The following is a 17,503-nucleotide window of genomic DNA, read 5'->3' on the forward strand; positions in this document are numbered from 1 at the left end:
ACTCATAGTTCTTCAAGGCCTTATCAGTTCTATTACAGCAGGAATCTGGGAAGGCTAAATGGGCACTTTACTACATTGAAAAGCCATACTGTTACTTGGGGGAACACCCTTCCTCTTAGGCATTCTGCAGAGCTTAGTGAGCTCAACACGAAGGGGCTCCTCTCTGGGAGATCTACTGGTTAGAGTTAAAGTCAATGATGACAGACGAGTTGCAGATGCCTCATTTCCATGACTCCCAAATACCATGTGTTTACAAATTTTACCAAAAATTACTGCCTGAGAATTTACCATATTTCTAATGGGCAATTTTATTAGAGCATGGACCGTTTTAGTGGAAGGTACACCTTGATATAAAGAGTTACAGAGATGGCGTGAAACTATTTGGCTTGTAAATAAAGGGTTAGAAGCAAGAATAAGATAAAGGGAGGCAGGAATAAGCTAAGGCCAAACTTTACGTACCCCATGGAGATACAGGCCAGTCCTGGTTTTAACATCAGTAAGCATTGTTGTCTGAATTATTCACCGTTCATCTTGTTCAGATGACATGTACTTTCAGCCAAAGATATCATCAGGTAGTAGGAGATTGAAACAATAAGAAAAATAATTGTAGTTGAATTTAAGGAGGTGGAATAGGTTGAAAAATAACATTTAACTTGTTACAATTTACATCATTTATAACAGAAAAAATAACCGTTTCCATGGAATCAGTGAATAGATTTTTTTTTTTTTTAAAGATCATAATGGTTGGCTAAATTTTAACTTTTAAATTAGGTGTATTGTGTCATATAAAAGGTGTTGTGTGAGAAATTTGTTCACCTACTTTATGTCTTCATTTCTTTGTCATAGAGAGAACATTTTAGTCCTGATATTTGTGTAACTAATAATTATTGGATAATGGGAGGAGGCACTGGGAACTAGTTTTAGCTAAGGTCTAGAAAGGTAATATTTTAACTGGGAAAATTTGATCTTGCTGTGTGTACTTCACCCCTGACTTTTTCTGCAACGTCAGAATCATTCACATACTAGTTCACAAAAAGATTATTTGCTTTATATCATAAACCTTCCATTTAATATTTTTCATATTTAAATATGTCTTCAAAAGGAGATGTTCCACATAAAAATAACACATTTCAGGCATTACTATCAGTATTTTAAAGAGAAAATTTTTCATAGACTCTTTCTATGGCATCTTTCATACTACGTCACGTGGTATGCTCTCTTTGTTATGGCTCTAGTAATTATCCTACATCCACCCTACTCCACAAAACACTGGCATGAAGTCCTTCCTGCAAGGTGCTCATGTCCAAGGAGATTAACCAAGGGAAATGTCATTCCTCAATACTATATTCTGAGCAGGCAGCTGGATTATTCATTTGTGAGTGGACCATCATAACTCAAAACATATAGAGAATGGCTGCAGATTTGTTGAGAAAATATGTGAAATAGCATTTTGTTGTTTATTAAAGCATACTGCGGACCTGGCAAAAAGGTAAAGTAGCCAGAGTTAGGACAATTTCTCAGAAAAGAGCACAAAACACATTGTGCAGGAGGAAGAGCTAAATAGATGAGCTCTTAACTGGGGTCGTTGTTTAACACTGGTTTTGGACATCAGCTGCCTGCCTAGCCCTGTCCTAAAAGGTTTCTGTTGCCTTATTTATGCAGACAAATGGAACAGATATTCCCACATTTCCCCTTTGTTTTTTGACCTCAGTGAAAAATACACGTTCAGGAAGAGCTACAGATCCTACAAATTAGTTAGATCTGAGAAGACCAAGCTCCGGCGTTCTGATAGGAGTGCTGAGATCTGAAGTCCTCATCTGGCACTGAGTCCATTTTCCACCCTAGGTCAGGACAGGAACGCAGCTAAATTTAAGTGGAGCTGCTCCCAAAGCAATACGGTGATGGCATTAACTGCAGGCCATGCTAAAAGCATCTGACGGACACACGTTTCCTCCTGCATTTGCCTTTCCAAAGGCCGATCTATTTTCTTTGTCTGCCATGAGTCCCAAAAAGGACTCTAGAGTGTGGACAAAAGGTGTACTTGGATATTAATGATTTTGAAATAAGGCAGTGGTCTTTGGAAATGAAGAGCAGCCTCAGTGGCTTAAAAATAATCAGTTAACATATCCTCCCTGAAAGTTACTTCAGTGTTAACAGCTTATTTTAACAAAATACTTTGCTGTAAAACACACAGTATGATAATAAATGCTAGCGATAAGAAAATAAAATTTAGAGATAGAGCAGGACCAGACTGAAGATTGTGTGGAAATTCTTCTGTGCAGGAAAACCTTAATTCTGTGTACATGTAGGATCTGTTTGTGTGGGGAAGTGATGGGGAAACACTTGTATCTCCTGATGAACTTGGAGGAGCGTGTAGGCTGTGGAGTGGGTGGAGGTGGCATCAGGGAAATTTACAAGGACGCCCTGCACTCCATGGGGTGGGGTGGTGAGGGCAAGTGCGAATGACATTATGGGGAGTTGGGGAATATGCAGTAAAGGAAATGAAGAAAGAGGATTTATTCCGTGGAGTGGGGAAGAGGAGGGAAAAGTCAAGTGTGATGTGGGAGAATTTTTGTTGCATTGATAGAATGAAGGAGTCAGGAGGGATCCCGTGTGTGGGGAGGTGAGTGGAGGCCTTGGTGAGACATTTATGAGACAGACATTCATTGTGGTGTTGGGGAAAGCAGCTGGGCCTTCAGAGGGAAGCCCAGGAGACAAATGTAGACTTGAGGGTGAGCTGCACAGAGTTGATCACAGTTATTGTCGTTAGAAATTACAAGCCCTTCAAGGGAAAAAAGCCATAGAAGAGTACAGTTGGTGAGCACAGAACTGACCGGATTTTCCCAGCGGTGGAGCGGGAGGGTTTGGAGAAATCCCCCAAGAATGCAGATAAGGAGTAACCGGTCAGAGGCAAGTGAGGACAGAAGCACAGGATAGAGTCAAGGGTTTGAAGCAGCAAAATTTGACATTTTAAAAGTTAAACAGTGAAAATCAAATGAAAACCCGTGTCTTTGATACGAGAAAGTCACCAGTGATCTTTAAGACTATAATTTCCTTGATTTAGTGAAAGTGAAAACCACATTTTTATGGCTCAAAGGATGAATCCTATGAGGAAATAATTCTAGCAGGTGGATACTAATCATTTGAGAACTCTTGTTGTGAAAGAGGAAGTAATTTGAATGATAAATAGCAAAGATTCTTCTCCCCATATTGAGAGATTGTATGTATTTTTTTTTTAATGAGGGAAAAGTGGTCAATGAGAGACAAGAGAAACGCAAGGATGGCAAAAAGAGGGAATAAGTGAAAGAATAAGATAGTTATTGAAAGACATAGGTGAGAAAGATAATGAAAGAGATAGAGAATATGAAATCGAAGGTTTAGGTCAATTATCATTGCCAAATAATGGATACCTGCCCTGATTCAGTCATTAGTATAGGAAGGTTGGATCTTCGACTCCTTAATTTCAGCAATGACCTTTTTAGTTGGCCAGTATTATCCACATTGTGCCATTGAAGAACTGTGAGACAGGGGCAGCCGGGTGGCTTGCTTTGGGTCCCAGGAAGTGGAAGAGAATGGATTCAGAGCACAGACTGTTGAGTTCTGAAGCTTGGACCTACAGTGAGAAGCAATACTGTTGTTCATTTGTCATGAGACAAGGGCTGTAGTAGAGAGATGTGTGGGGTAGGCAGGAAGACCAGAGTGAGTCATGGGCTGGCATGTTTCCAGGCAGCTTGCACATGCAACAGGGGGACAGTGATAGGATGGCAATCTGTTCTGTGTCTTTTTCATCCACATGAACTCTAAGTGTAGGGAAGTGTAATATTTACTTTGAAATCTCAGCAACTAGCAGCAATGGCACTTCATGGATGTTTGCCAAATGAGTGGAAAAAGAAATGTCTACTTTCTGTCACAGATTTGTGAAAATTCAGTAACAGTTAACAGATTTTTTTCTTGAGGTTTTAGAATTAAAATTGAATGTCATCTTTGAGGCATTTGGTCTGACCATGATTGAAGAAAAGCCAAGTGAGAGGTGGTGGTGGAAGGTTTATGATAGAACCAAAGAGGAGGAACAGTTGAAAGGGGAGATCAGGTAAGAGAAGGACACCAGGAGAGTTTATGAAAATGTATGTGGCTGAACCGTGAAAGAGATGGGCATTTGGGGAAACTGCTTGTTTTGTTTCAGCCTTTATTGGACAAGAGAGTAGAGGCATAGACAGTCTTACCTTTCTGCTCACAGACCCTAGCAAGATCCCTTTGGATTCTAGGACAGGCAAGCAGCTCTGTTTCTGCCCTCAAGCCCTCTTACTGCCTTTATCTTTTACTTTTAAAAAAAATTTAAAAATTTGAACAGTTTCTGTTTAGTGTTCAACATTGATATTGTAACATATAGTTCTACTTAAGAACCTTTCTGGGGTGAAAGAAAACACAAAAGAAATTCCATTCCAGCATACGTCTACATATATTCATACATATATTGTACTCTGCCTTGGTCAATGATGAAGGTTCCTTAAACAATTGCTTCCCTTCCTCTTTTGTAAATAGAAAGTCAAACATCCATACTGTCATTTTCTTTATTTCGAGCCCATATGCAAAGGATAGATTCTTAAGAACATCAAGTTGATAAGAAAAATGAAAAGAACAAGGTATGATTACAATTCCTTCCCTTCTGATCCCAGTGAAGGCTGAAGAGATCAGGGCTATAAAAAATGCAAATGGTCCCCATGTCCTCAAGGTGACCAGTCATCCTGAAGCCCTCAGTTCTATTACAGAATGCCTCCAATTTCATTTATATCTGAGTTTGTGGAGGTTATACATGGGAAAATCCTTTGTTATTCTATCTACTCTAAGGCAGAGGTCATGTTACTACTAATACTCAGACTAGTATGTAATATTGTTACCAGTACAGTCTACAGGGTACTTTCTCCAAAGTTACCTACATTTCAGCTTGAAAGTACTTATGAGTGGTATAATGTCCTGTTTCATATATAAAAGTTTGTCACTAAACCACAATAACAAAGCTGCTAAATAAAATCAGATTTCAAACCTATCTTCTCTGATTCTAGAACTTTCCACAAGGCCCTGCTTCTTCCCAAAGAGTGAGTGCCTGCCTCTTGTAATAGATTTATTCATTTTATCATGATGAAGCTAGTTGACACAATTAAGGTAGTTTTTGTAACTTTCCAACCAGATTTTTTTCCATTGTTTTTCATTTTACCTACTACTGTCACCTACCAAGCTCCCCTCACTCTCAATCTGAGGTAAGTTGGTAAAGATGTGAGCTCCTAAAATTGCACTGCATTATCTCCAGCGTTTAACTGGGTTATCTTGAGACCACTTCATGTCCATATAAAAGTGCTGGCCTGACTCTGATGAGAATAGATGTAATACATGTTGGGATAAAGCTTGTCATCTTGGCCAGTAAATGGTGTGAAACATCTGGTTAAGGCTGGCCAATTGTATACAATATGTATTCATAAAAAGTTTTTTTTTAATAATTCTTTGATTCAATAGATTCTATTGTTTCTGACTTTCTCTGCAGATTAATAATCTTCAGATTTTTTAATGGGAATGGGTAACCAGACTTGGGAGAGAGAGTTTATTCTCCTTGGCCTGTCCAGTGACTGGGACACACGGGTCTCCCTCTTTGTCCTCTTCTTGATCAAGTACATGGTGACAGTGCTGGGGAATTTCTTCATTGTTCTTCTCATCAGACTGGACAGCCGACTCCATACCCCCATGTACTTCTTTCTCACCAACCTCTCCCTCGTTGATGTCTCTTATGCCACAAGCATCGTTCCTCAGATGCTGGCGCATTTTCTTGCAGCACATAAAGCAATCCCATTTGTGAGCTGTGCAGCCCAGTTATTTTTCTCCCTGGGCTTGGGCGGGATTGAGTTTGTTCTATTGGCAGTGATGGCCTATGACCGCTACGTGGCTGTGTGTAACCCCCTGCGATACTCGGTCATCATGCACGGAGGCCTCTGTGCTAGGTTGGCCATCACATCCTGGGTCAGTGGCTCTGTCAACTCTCTCATGCAGACTGTAATCACCTTTCAGCTGCCCATGTGCCAAAACAAGTATATTGATCACATATCCTGCGAACTCCTAGCTGTGGTCAGACTGGCTTGTGTGGACACCTCCTCCAATGAGATCGCAATCATGGTTTCTAGCATTGTTCTGCTGATGACACCTTTCTGCCTGGTTCTCCTGTCCTACATCCAGATCATCTCCACCATCCTAAAGATCCAGTCCACGGAGGGAAGAAAGAAAGCCTTCCACACCTGTGCCTCTCACCTCACAGTGGTTGTCCTGTGCTATGGCATGGCCATTTTCACGTATATCCAGCCCCGCTCCAGCCCCTCTGTCCTTCAGGAGAAGCTGATCTCTCTCTTCTATGCTGTGTTGACACCCATGCTGAACCCCATGATTTATAGTGTAAGGAATAAGGAGATGAAGGGGGCCTGGCAGAAGCTATTAGGGCAATTATCTGGGTTAACATCAAAACTGGCAACTTGATGAATCCTGAGCATCACTTAGAGAAAGGAGCTTTGCCTGTGTTTTCTCCCACTTGACTCAGATATGGCAGTCATCATCTGCATTGTCCTGGAAACCAGGAAGGAGATGAGGACACATGTACTGGTGATGCTGGGTGGGAGGCTGGAGGTTGGGTTGGCGTGTGGGTGTGGGTGTATTTTATGTCACAGCAGCGTGTTCAGTGGAGTTGAGCACTGCTGTAATAGAGCTTCCCACACTTTTTCTGTGTCCGTTCATATGGCCTGAGAGTAATAAGAAGAAAAAACACACTGTTTTGATTTGTTACATTGTTCGTAATCCCGGACCTATTTGTGGATCTTACTCTGGATCACTGGTTCTTATTCATCCAAATTTTGTACAAGGTAATTGCGTTTCCATTGGGAACTAAAATATTTTCATATTCTAGACTCACTTAAAATAATGTGTGACGTATGAAGCCACATGCAGTAACTGTGTGAGTCACTGTTCTGAGAGAGATGCTATGGAGGCTGTTACGATGTCTTTGTGCTGGACCACTGACTGTGCACATAGCATCTTGCCTGAGTGCGGAAGGTACCTCAGGGAAGGAGCATCAACTAAAGGTCTTGTTTTATAGCAACAGGAATATAACTAAAGGTGTTTTTGAAGGCTACTACAGGCCAAAGAAAAGTCACATCTGGGGAACTACTTGACAGCATACAAGCAATTTGCGAGGAACTTTACTGCGTATGTAAGAGGTACCGCTTAAATGTTAAAACTGTCCATTCTGAAAATTCCATAACCTCTTTTCTGAGACTTTAGGAACAATAAGCACATAAAGTATGAATTAATATATAAAATATAAGAGAGTTAATCTGAGAAAGGACAGATTTCTGAGCCAAGGCCACTGAAAGATAAGACAATTTCAATATGTATTTTGGGAATCAGGATAGTTGGGCCAACTGTGTTTCCCTCTAGTCTCTGAATGCCTTCTCCCATCCCTCCTCCCCCACACAACAGGGCCCTACCTGATCTTTGTAAATTAATGAGGTGGAATATGTGAGGCTGGACCTCATCTCTGAGAAAACACCTAAGTAAGGAACAAAAGGGAGAAGAAATATTGTACAACGGGTAAGGAAGGGGAAAGAGGAGAAAGAATGGATACTAGCTCATCTTCTCACTCCCTTGAAAAAAACCTCAAAGACCTTTCTTCTTGTGTCTCATGTAAGTCAGGGGATTCACAGTTTTTCCATTTGTGAATATGTTATCACACATTCTCAGTGTTCAAGCAGAGTTGAAGTTTCATATAATCCAAAGCTCATCCGACATTTCAAATCTACCTAAAAGTAATCAATCCTAAATTTTTCAAAATTGGCATGTGTCTCGATAGATGTCAGTGGTACTGAGCTAAATTTCTCATTAGGTATTCAGATATCAGTGGAATATCTACTGTGTATCAGTGACAATGAATTGTTGAGACACAATAGTCGATATGAATGAGTCCTGAAAATATAACGGCATAGCAAGGATGACAGTGAAGCAATTAAAATGCAGGGTGAGAGGAGTCACAGACAGTAAGACTTTGGGGGTGATTGCAGTAGTCTTCTGTATGAAAAGACCGGAAACTATCTTGTTGGAGGCCAGGAAAGTGAGAACAAGTGACCCAGATAACAAGCAACCCAAGCAAAGGAGCACCTTGTGAAGTGTGCTGAGCTGGAAGAGAGCACAAAAATTCAAAAAATATCCAAGGCTGGGCTTATGGGGCAGAGAGGCTGAGGAACTAGTGAGGCTAAGGCAAGTGGTAGGCCAGGTCTTGGAGGGCACTGAATGCAAAATCCAAGCCAATAAAGATTTTGTTAAGGCAGTGGTAGCTTGATAAAATTTACATTCTTGAGATATCATTTTGGCAAACAAGTCAGAGGAAGAAAGGATTGGAGCAGAGGAGACTAGCTAGGGGGCTGCTCCACAATCATTATTGAGACATTAGAGGAATCTGAATTAAGATAGTGGCTATAGAGAAAAGAGAAAAGTCAAGTTCTGTGATTTAAAAGTATTTCAGAGGAATAGTTCATCTTCTCTCAGTTTGGAATTCCCATGTGGATCTCATTTGTCTTCTAAAATATCAATATCCTGTCTAAATATTCTATAAATTGTGGAGTCAACTGAAAAATTGACCACTCTGAACACATCCTATATACAGTGTAGGAGAAAGATATAAAAGAAGGAAATGAGCCAAATATATACAGGACACCTCAAGGAGGAGAATATGTGAAGGTGCTGTACCTCATTTCTGTGACTGATGGGTGGGCCCAGCGTGACTTTTCTCCGCCTCCCATCCCATGATCCCTTTGCCTTCATCCAGCAACTTAGCTTGTTTGGGTTCACCTGAAAGGTTTTCCAGATCTGCATTTCTCAGGAAGCAGAAATGTTGAGAGTGGGCTTCAGATATGTAGAAACAGACGAGTGTAATTTTATTTTCCATGTGTTAAATTTCTACTTTTATCTTTTTCATTTTATAGGCTTTTTTTTCTAGGACTGCCTTTTCTCAGAAATTTAAATTCTCATTAATTAATATACATGAATACCTTGAGACAATAGACATTCCTAATTAGTAGCTGTTTGTGAACGACATTCTCAGTATAAGGGAGGAAAGTACTGTTGATTCAGGGGCAAAATAAGATGATATTCTAAATAATAAAGCCATTAAATATTTCTTCCTTTTTTTTTTTTAAAGATTTTATTTATTTATTTGACACAGAGAGAGAAACAGCCAGTGAGAGAGGGAACACAAGCAGGGGCAGTAGGAGAGGAAGAAGCAGGCTTCCAGCGGAGCAGGGAGCCTGATATGGGACTCGATCCCAGGACCCTGGGATCACGCCCTGAGTTGAAGGCAGACGCTTAACCACTGAGCCACCCAGGTGCCCCTAAATATATTTCTTTTAAAAGAGTTGGACACAGAAAAATATTTGAGAATTAAAATCTTGTTCATTATTTAATAACCATAAAAATATCACTGAGGTATTTTATAAGGAACAAAAGACCTAATACATATAAAAATTGCAGTTTGTTCAAATAGGAATCCAAATAAAATCCATACATTGCCATTGTCTACTATGTCTCTGAAGACCCACTTAATGTATAGGTTCATCTTCAATTTCCTTTTTTCCCCTTGGAATTACTTGTTGAATAAAACAGTGTTGTTTTTCCCAGTTGGATTCTCATGCAGCTTGGATTGTTTGATGACATCCCTGGAGTGTAATTTGCATGTTCCATTGACCCTGTATCTCCTTTTAGATCTGAAGGCTTGATCATATTTAAATGTATTTTCTTTTCTGGCAAGATTTTTCAGATGGTGGCATGTGCTTCTATCAAGAGGGACACAGTGTTCAGTTTCTGTTCTCTAGGGTTTATTACGGTTATTGCATTGCCTAGGGTTTCTCAACAGCAGCCAATGTCTATGGACATTTAGGGCTAGATAGTTGTTTCTTGCGGGGGCTCTTCTGCACATTGTAGGGTATTTTTTCAACATTCCTGACCTCTACCCACAAAATGGGATTTGTGTCCCCTCCCGACCTCCTCCAGTTTTGACAATCAGAAAAGTCTCCAGATGTACCAAATGTCCCAGGGATGGCAAAATTACCTCTGGTAGAAAACTACTAACATAGGTCCATTAATTTATTAGGAGTTGCAAGGTGGGGATATTCTGTTGTCCCTTTCTCTTTATTACTTGAAATGCATTTACAAGTAGAAACTTCCTCCTCGCCACCATTTTATCTTCCTGAGGTATAGTTAGTAGAGGAAAGGCAGGGTAAACGTTTTACTTTTTCCCTTTCTTTATCACTTTTTTAAAAAAATACAACAAAAGAGATGTTATAAAAAAAATCATGATGAGCTCATCAATGTAAACTTATTTGCTGTATTTTTATTTGTTACAGTGATTGTCTTTATTGATGTGCAAATTGTCTTGTATTTACTGAGTGGGAGTCTATTTTAATTTCCTTTTAATGCTGTAACAAATCACAAGTTCTGTGGCTTAAAGCAACACAAAAATTATTATCTTACAGTTCTGGAGCTTAGAAGTCTGACATGGGCTTCCCTAGGCCAAAATCCAGATGTCCTCAGGCTGTATCCCTTTCTGGAGGGCTCAGGGAGAATCTGATTTCTTGCTTACCCTAGATTTCTAAGGGAGCTTCCACTCCTTGGCTCATGCCCCTTTCTTCCACCCTGAAGGTCAGCACAGCACCTTTATGCCTCTTTCTGACTCCGATTCTGCTTCCATCGTCACATCTTTCTCCTGGCTCCGAGTCTTTCTCCTTGCTTCTACACAGACCCTTGTCTGGGATCACACAGATTATCCAGGAGGATCTCCCCACTTGAAAATCCTTAATATAAATGCATCTGCAGGTTCCTTTTAACATGTAAGGCAGGTTCTGGATATGAATATGAATAACATATTCATAGGTTCTGGAGAGTAGGACATGGGCATCATTAAGGGGTCATTACTCTGGCTATCAAAGAGCCTATTCAAACTGGCTACTTAGGTTTTTTGTTTGTTTGTTTTTTTGTTTTTTCCCATATGACCCTAGTATCTTCAATAGCTCCCTTACTTTCTGGTGTGACACAACATTACAGTCCCATCTTTTTCTCTTTTTTAAGATTTTATTTATTTATTTGTCAGAGAGTGCACAAGCAGGGGGAGCAGCAGGTGGAGGGAGAAGCAGGCTCCTTGCTCAGCAGCCCGATGCAGGACTTGACCCCAGGACCCTGGAATCATGACCTGAGCTGAAGGCAGACGCTTAACCGACTGAGCCACCCAGGTGCCCAACAGTCCCATCTTTTACCTTTCTTGCCTTAGAATTGGAATGACTGCTTCAAGAAGCACTGATTCCTTTTGATGGGGAATGGAATTTAGAGAGCACGGTCTGAGTACTGTATTCTACTAGAGGTTTAAGGTTGGTTCTGCTGTTGGTAAGATGTATAGTCAGTAATGGTTGTAATTGAACTAGTATTGCTAAATGAAATCCAGTATGTTGAACCCGTAGATAGTCATCATCATCACCATGATCACTGGTGTGCTTGGGAAATGAGGCTGATTGACTTCTGAAGTATGCCGGTATTCTTGTCCACATGGAAACTGAGAACTTCCTTGGTCATGAGAAATCCTACGGAACACACATGAATTTACTCCCATTTCTTCCTTAAAGCTCTGTGTCCCAATCCTCTAAACATTGTCTTTTATATAGAGGTTAAAGATTATATGTGGTATTTAAATCAGTGCTTATCCTGGCTTCTAATGATCTTCCTTCCATGCTAATTTGCAGTGAAATATACTGTATAAAATTCTCCACTTTAGGAAGAGCACTTTCTCCATGGTCTTTCAGGACCACACCTTCTCAGTTAAATAGTCATAGAGATTACATAGGAGATCATATTATGGGTTGAAGATTCAATGGCAGGAAGACAGGAACAGACATGGTGGAAGTATAAATTGATTGTTTATGACAGTTGTTTGAGTCTTCAGGACCTGCTCAGGCCTAGTCTCACATATACTACTTTATGATTTGTTCCTCAGAGCAGGTTTTGATGGACAGCTCCAGGTTCATGGTGACCTGGTTTCCCATGGCCAGGCATTCCAGTTGTCTAGGTAGTTCTCATCCAGTCATGTAAAGTCAAATAAAAGTTGCTTCTCAAAAGAACAGGCAACTTGACAAAAGCATTTCCTCCCCCAAACCCTATGGACAAGCACGTTCATTCTCTAATCAAATCTTCCCATAGGCTCTATTCAGCATTTCAGTCTGCCATAGATATTTCAAGGTTTAGTGAGAGGATGGGGTCATAAGTACCAAATAGAAGATTGTTCTATTGTTCACTGCAGATGAATCATCTGGAGAGTTTCTTTTGGGCTGCTCTTGAAACTGGCATTCATGGTACCCTAACCTGATTGACCTTCTAGCGGTAAATCCAAAATGGACAAAGATGGAAAAAACTGAGTCTTGAAGAAGCAGGTGCAGCTAAAGAATAAATAATAGATTGCACTGGTGTTACTATAATAGAAGCTTCCAGGCTGGATACCCAGACATTAGGCCTCAATGACATAGTTCATTGATTAGAGAAGTTATTTCCTTATATGGTACAATGTTGTGGATATTGACTTGATGTCCCACTGCATGGGATGTAGGGATCACTGTCTTACAACGAGTTTCCATATGAAATGTAACCTGTTCTCCACCTGCTCCTAAAAGTATTCTTTAGGGGAGCCTGGGTGGCTCAGCTGGTTAAGCATCCAACTCTTGATTTTGGCTCGGGTCGTAATCTCGGGATTGTGAGATTGAGCCCTCTGTGCTAGGTGTGGAGACTGCTTACGATTCTCTCTCTCTCTTTCTCCCTCTGCCCCCCTCCTCTCGCTTGCTCCCTCTCTCTCTCAAAAAAAAAAATAATAAAATAAAAATATTCTTTGTACTATTTATTTCTTGGATCAGAGCAAACTGCTTTAGAAGCAGACTGGATCTCCAGTCTGGGTCAGATTCTTTGGTCTGGTCTGTTGAGGCTGAAGACCACATGCTGCTACTGGGTCCTTCTCCTGAGAGACACCAAGGGGAGGAAATGATTAAGCTAAATGCTCTTGAGTGCATACTCATTAACATGATTTCAGACTTCTTACTATCAAGGGCTTTCTTTTATGGGGTTTGAAGACTCTAAATATCCCTTTTAAATTTTCAAGTTCTGAAATAAACACATGATCTCAAATGTAGTCTAATCAAGTCAGAGTCCAATGCATGTGGCAGAAACTGGCTAGTTGCTCATAAAACATTTTTCTACTTCACAGTGAGGTAAACAATGGAACCAAGTTCTAACTTCCTAAATGTAGATGCAAAGAAAGACAATATGCCACTACCAGGCCTGGCCTGTTGAAATCTCCCAGCCACCAGCCTCCATTATTCATTGTTTTGCTCTGAAGTCACCCATATATGGGGGATCCAGCACAGGACTCTAGGGGTTCAGAGGGCAGAGGAGGATGGATCCTGAGTCAACGACTGGATGAAAACTACCCAGAAGAGCCATCCCCACCAGTGTTACCCACATAGGAATATGTATAAATAAGAAATAAATTTTACTGTGTTAAGCCATGGTTATTTGGGAACTGTTTGTTTCAGCATCTAGCCCACTTTGAATAGTACGAGATTATTATTTTAATATGATCATTTCACAAATATTCTGTGTACATCTAATTATTACCCTGCTACTTATAATTAACGAATGATCTTTGCCTTCAGGCTGCTCACAGTCTGATCAATTTCCAGTAATTTGGACTTTTTCATAATTATTACAAATGTGTTTAAAATTGCTCTAGCTTTTGAAGTTTTAAGTAGATACAAAGTATTGAAATGTGACAGTTAAAAGCTTCATGTCTTTATCATATAAACTGATGTTGAGCCAACACTCCAAATTCCTTACTACTTGATTTTTTGTGTGTGTGCCTAAGTGCTATGCTAAGATTAATAAATAACAAAGACTAATTCCTTATTTTATTTTTTATTGAGGTGTAACTTACATACTGTAAATTCATTCTTTTTTTGTGCAGAGTTGTATGAGTTTTAAAAATGTATACAATCATATAAGCACCACCACAATCAAGACAGAAATTGTCATCATCCAAGCATATTCTTGTGCCCCTTTTTAGTCAAATGATTTTCTAAACACCATTAATGGTCAGCCACCAAACTGACTTCTCTATTTGTCTATTGCAAAATATCATGTAAGTGGAATCAGTAGGATAAAGCCTTTGAGTATGACTTCTTTTCCTTAGCATAAAGCATTTGAGATGCATTCATGTTTTTTCATGTTACTCCATTCTTTTTAATTGTGGAGTAATAGTTTAATTGTATGGATGTACCACATTTGTTGATCTACTTTTTAAAGTGCATTTGGATTGTTTCTAATTTGGGGGAATTAGAAACAAAAACTATTGTAAACATTCAACTACAAATTTTTGGGTGAACATAAATGAATTCAGTTGGGTGAAAAGAAATCCCACATAGGAGTTCTATGGTGGTTATAAGAGCAAGTTTTATCTCATAATAAACTGCCAAACTTTTTAAAAGTGGTGGCACCATTTGCATGTGCACAAGCAATAATGAGAGTTGCAGTTTTTCCACATGATTACCAGTGCTGGCTAGTGTCAGTTATTATCATTTTTTTTAAGGTTAGCAATTTTGATAGATGGCTAGTGATGTCTCTCTGTGGCTTTAATTTGCATTTTTGGGGGACTAATGATGTTGAATATCTTTTCTTGTGCTTTTTTGGCCATCTGTGTGCTTTTGATGGGATGTCTGTTCATGTCTTTTGCCCAATTTTCACTTCATTGTTTATTTTCTTACTGTTTAGTTTTGAGGATTTGTTAAATATTCTAGATACGAGTCTTTTATAAGATATGTGTTTTGCAAGCATCTTTTCCTAGTCTGTGGCTTGTCTTTTCATTTTCTTAACAGTGTCTTTCAAGAAGCAGAGGTTTTACTATGGACTATGAGAAACAAACTGAGGGCCTCAGAGGGGAGGGGGGTGGGGGAATGGGATAGGCTGGTGATGGGTAGTAAGGAGGGCACGTATTGCATGGTGCACTGGGTGTTATACACAACTAATGAATCATCGAGCCTTACATCGGAAACCGGGGTGTACTGTATGGTGACTAACATAATATAATAAAAAATCATTAAAAAAACCTGTTATAATAGGTAATAATAGGGTTTTGTGAAAATTAAATGATTCACGTGCATAAGTGAGCCAGCATACTTAGGACGCTGCCTGGTACCAAATAGGTGGCTATAGTTACTCCCACATGCTCTTCCAATATCACTGATCTTAGTCTGCATTAAATTTAAGACGGATCATTCTATAATTAATGACTCAGTTTTATTTATAAATGATTTAATCCTAAAGTATTGACAAGGGATCTATTTTGGCAAAAGAGCTCAATAGATACAGCTTTTCTTTTGCATATATGTATGTGTCTGTGTATATGTATATGTGAGTACTTGTCTATCAAGTGTGTGAGAAATAGGATATGTATGCTGAAAATTAGGATTTCATAGTTGTAAAACTATAGTCATAGGAGTCATCTAGTAAAGTAATTTTTTAAAATGTTGATTTGGACAAACTAATATAATACAGAAATATTAGTGAAATATATATATTTAAAAGAGAATTTAATTAAATAATTCCACTCATTTTACTCCATTATAGGTATTTCTACTAATTTTATTCTTATAGTGTTATGAGGGTGAATATATTTAATGGAATTTTTATTGTATTATGATTATGACTTTACTACGTTTTCTACTTTTTCTACTTTTAAACAACAGTGTCTACACATGCAAAGTACAAGGGATAACTGAAACAAGTGTCTATATATTCTAGATTTAAAAAATCCTTTGGTTTCAATTACCTAGATCTCTGTTCTCCAACGCAGTAGCCATAGGTTACATGTGGCTGTTGAACACTGAAATGTGGCTGGTGTGAATTCAGATGGGCTGTAAGTGTAAAATAGCTATGAGACTTTGTAGATTTAATAGGGAAAAATGTAAAATGTCTCATTAATAGTTTTAATATTGATTAGATATTGAAATCACATTTCAATATATTTGGTTACATAAAATATATTATTAAAATTAATTTTACTTTAAAAAAAAAGAAGCAGAGGTTTTAATTTTAAAGAAGTCAAATTTATCCATCTGTTTCATTATAGATTGTGTTTCTGGTGTCCTATCTAAAAAATCTCTGCCTAATCCAAGGTCACAACGATTTTGGTCAGTATTTGAGACCCTGATCCATTTTGAGTAAATTTTTGTAAGTATAATTGAAGGCCTGCATCCAAGTTTCTTTTTTTGCATATGGATATCCAGTTGTCCATCACCATTTGTTGAAAATTCTGTTTTTTTCCTCCATTAAATTTTCTTTGTGCTTTTTCCAAAAATAATTGACCATGGGTGTATATATTTGTGGACTCTTCTGTTCCTTTGATCCTTTCATCTAACACTGTGACTTGAAATTTGTAGTGTAAGTTATCCAACTTTGTTCTTCTTTTTCAAAATTTTTTCAGTTATTCTAGAGCCTTTGTTTTTCCACAAACTTTTAGAATCAGATTAATTCTTACAAAAATTAGTTTTGCTTTGTATCCACAGATCAGTTTGGAAGAGAATTAATATTTTTAAAATATTGTCTTTCACTCCATGAACATGGTAACTTTCTCCATTTATTGAGGTGTTCTTAGATTCCTTTCATCAGTGTTTTATAGTTTTCAGCATACAGATCTAGCATGTATTTTGTTAGTTTGCACCTACTTCTTTCATGTTTTTATGCACGGTTGTAAACAGCACTGCCTTTTAGATTTTTTAATTGAAAATTTTTTATTGCTTGTAATTACAAATACAACTGATTTTTGTATATTGCTATTGTGACTAGTGAACTTGCTAAACTCATTAGTTATAGTAGCTTTCTTGTAGACTAGTTAAATTTTCTACATAGATAATTATGTCATCTGTGCATAGAGACAGAATTATTTCTTCCTTTCCAATCTGAATTCCCTTTGTTTCTGCTGCCTTATAAAAGGCACTGGCAAGGGCCTTTAGTACAGTGTTAATAGAGTGGTACAAAAGGGCACCTTTGCCTTATTCCCAATTCTAAGGGGAAAGGATCTGATCTTTTACCATCTAGTATGAACCCAGTTGAAGGTTTTTTTAGATGCCATTTATCAGGTTGAGGAAGTTCTCTTTTCCTAGTTTGCTGACAGTTTTTATCATGATTGAATGTTAAAATTTTTTTATTTCAAGTTTTTATTTAAATTCTAGTTAAACATATATGGTAAAATTGGTTTCAGGTGTAGAGTGTAGTGATTCATCACTTACATATGACACCCAGTGTTCATCACAAGTGCCCGCCTTACTAGAGGGTATCATGCTAAGTGAAATAAGTCAGTCGAGAAAGAAATTATCATATGATTTCACTCGTATGTGGA

At 38.6% G+C, this 17,503-nt stretch overlaps 1 protein-coding gene and 1 long non-coding RNA gene across 2 annotated transcripts in view; both read left to right on the top strand.

The window, feature by feature from the left end:
• LOC123000562 (uncharacterized) overlaps positions 1-17,503 on the top strand; it is a 107,866-nt gene that overhangs the window by 40,528 nt on the left and 49,835 nt on the right. The window lies entirely within an intron of this gene.
• LOC125281083 (olfactory receptor-like protein OLF3) lies at positions 5,563-6,516 on the top strand. Its single transcript, XM_048212775.2, has one exon. It carries the CDS (start codon positions 5,563-5,565, stop codon positions 6,514-6,516), a length of 954 nt encoding a protein of 317 aa, XP_048068732.2.

The sequence above is a fragment of the Ursus arctos genome, unplaced genomic scaffold (genome assembly GCF_023065955.2).
Source record: "Ursus arctos isolate Adak ecotype North America unplaced genomic scaffold, UrsArc2.0 scaffold_3, whole genome shotgun sequence".
Lineage (NCBI taxonomy): Eukaryota > Metazoa > Chordata > Mammalia > Carnivora > Ursidae > Ursus > Ursus arctos.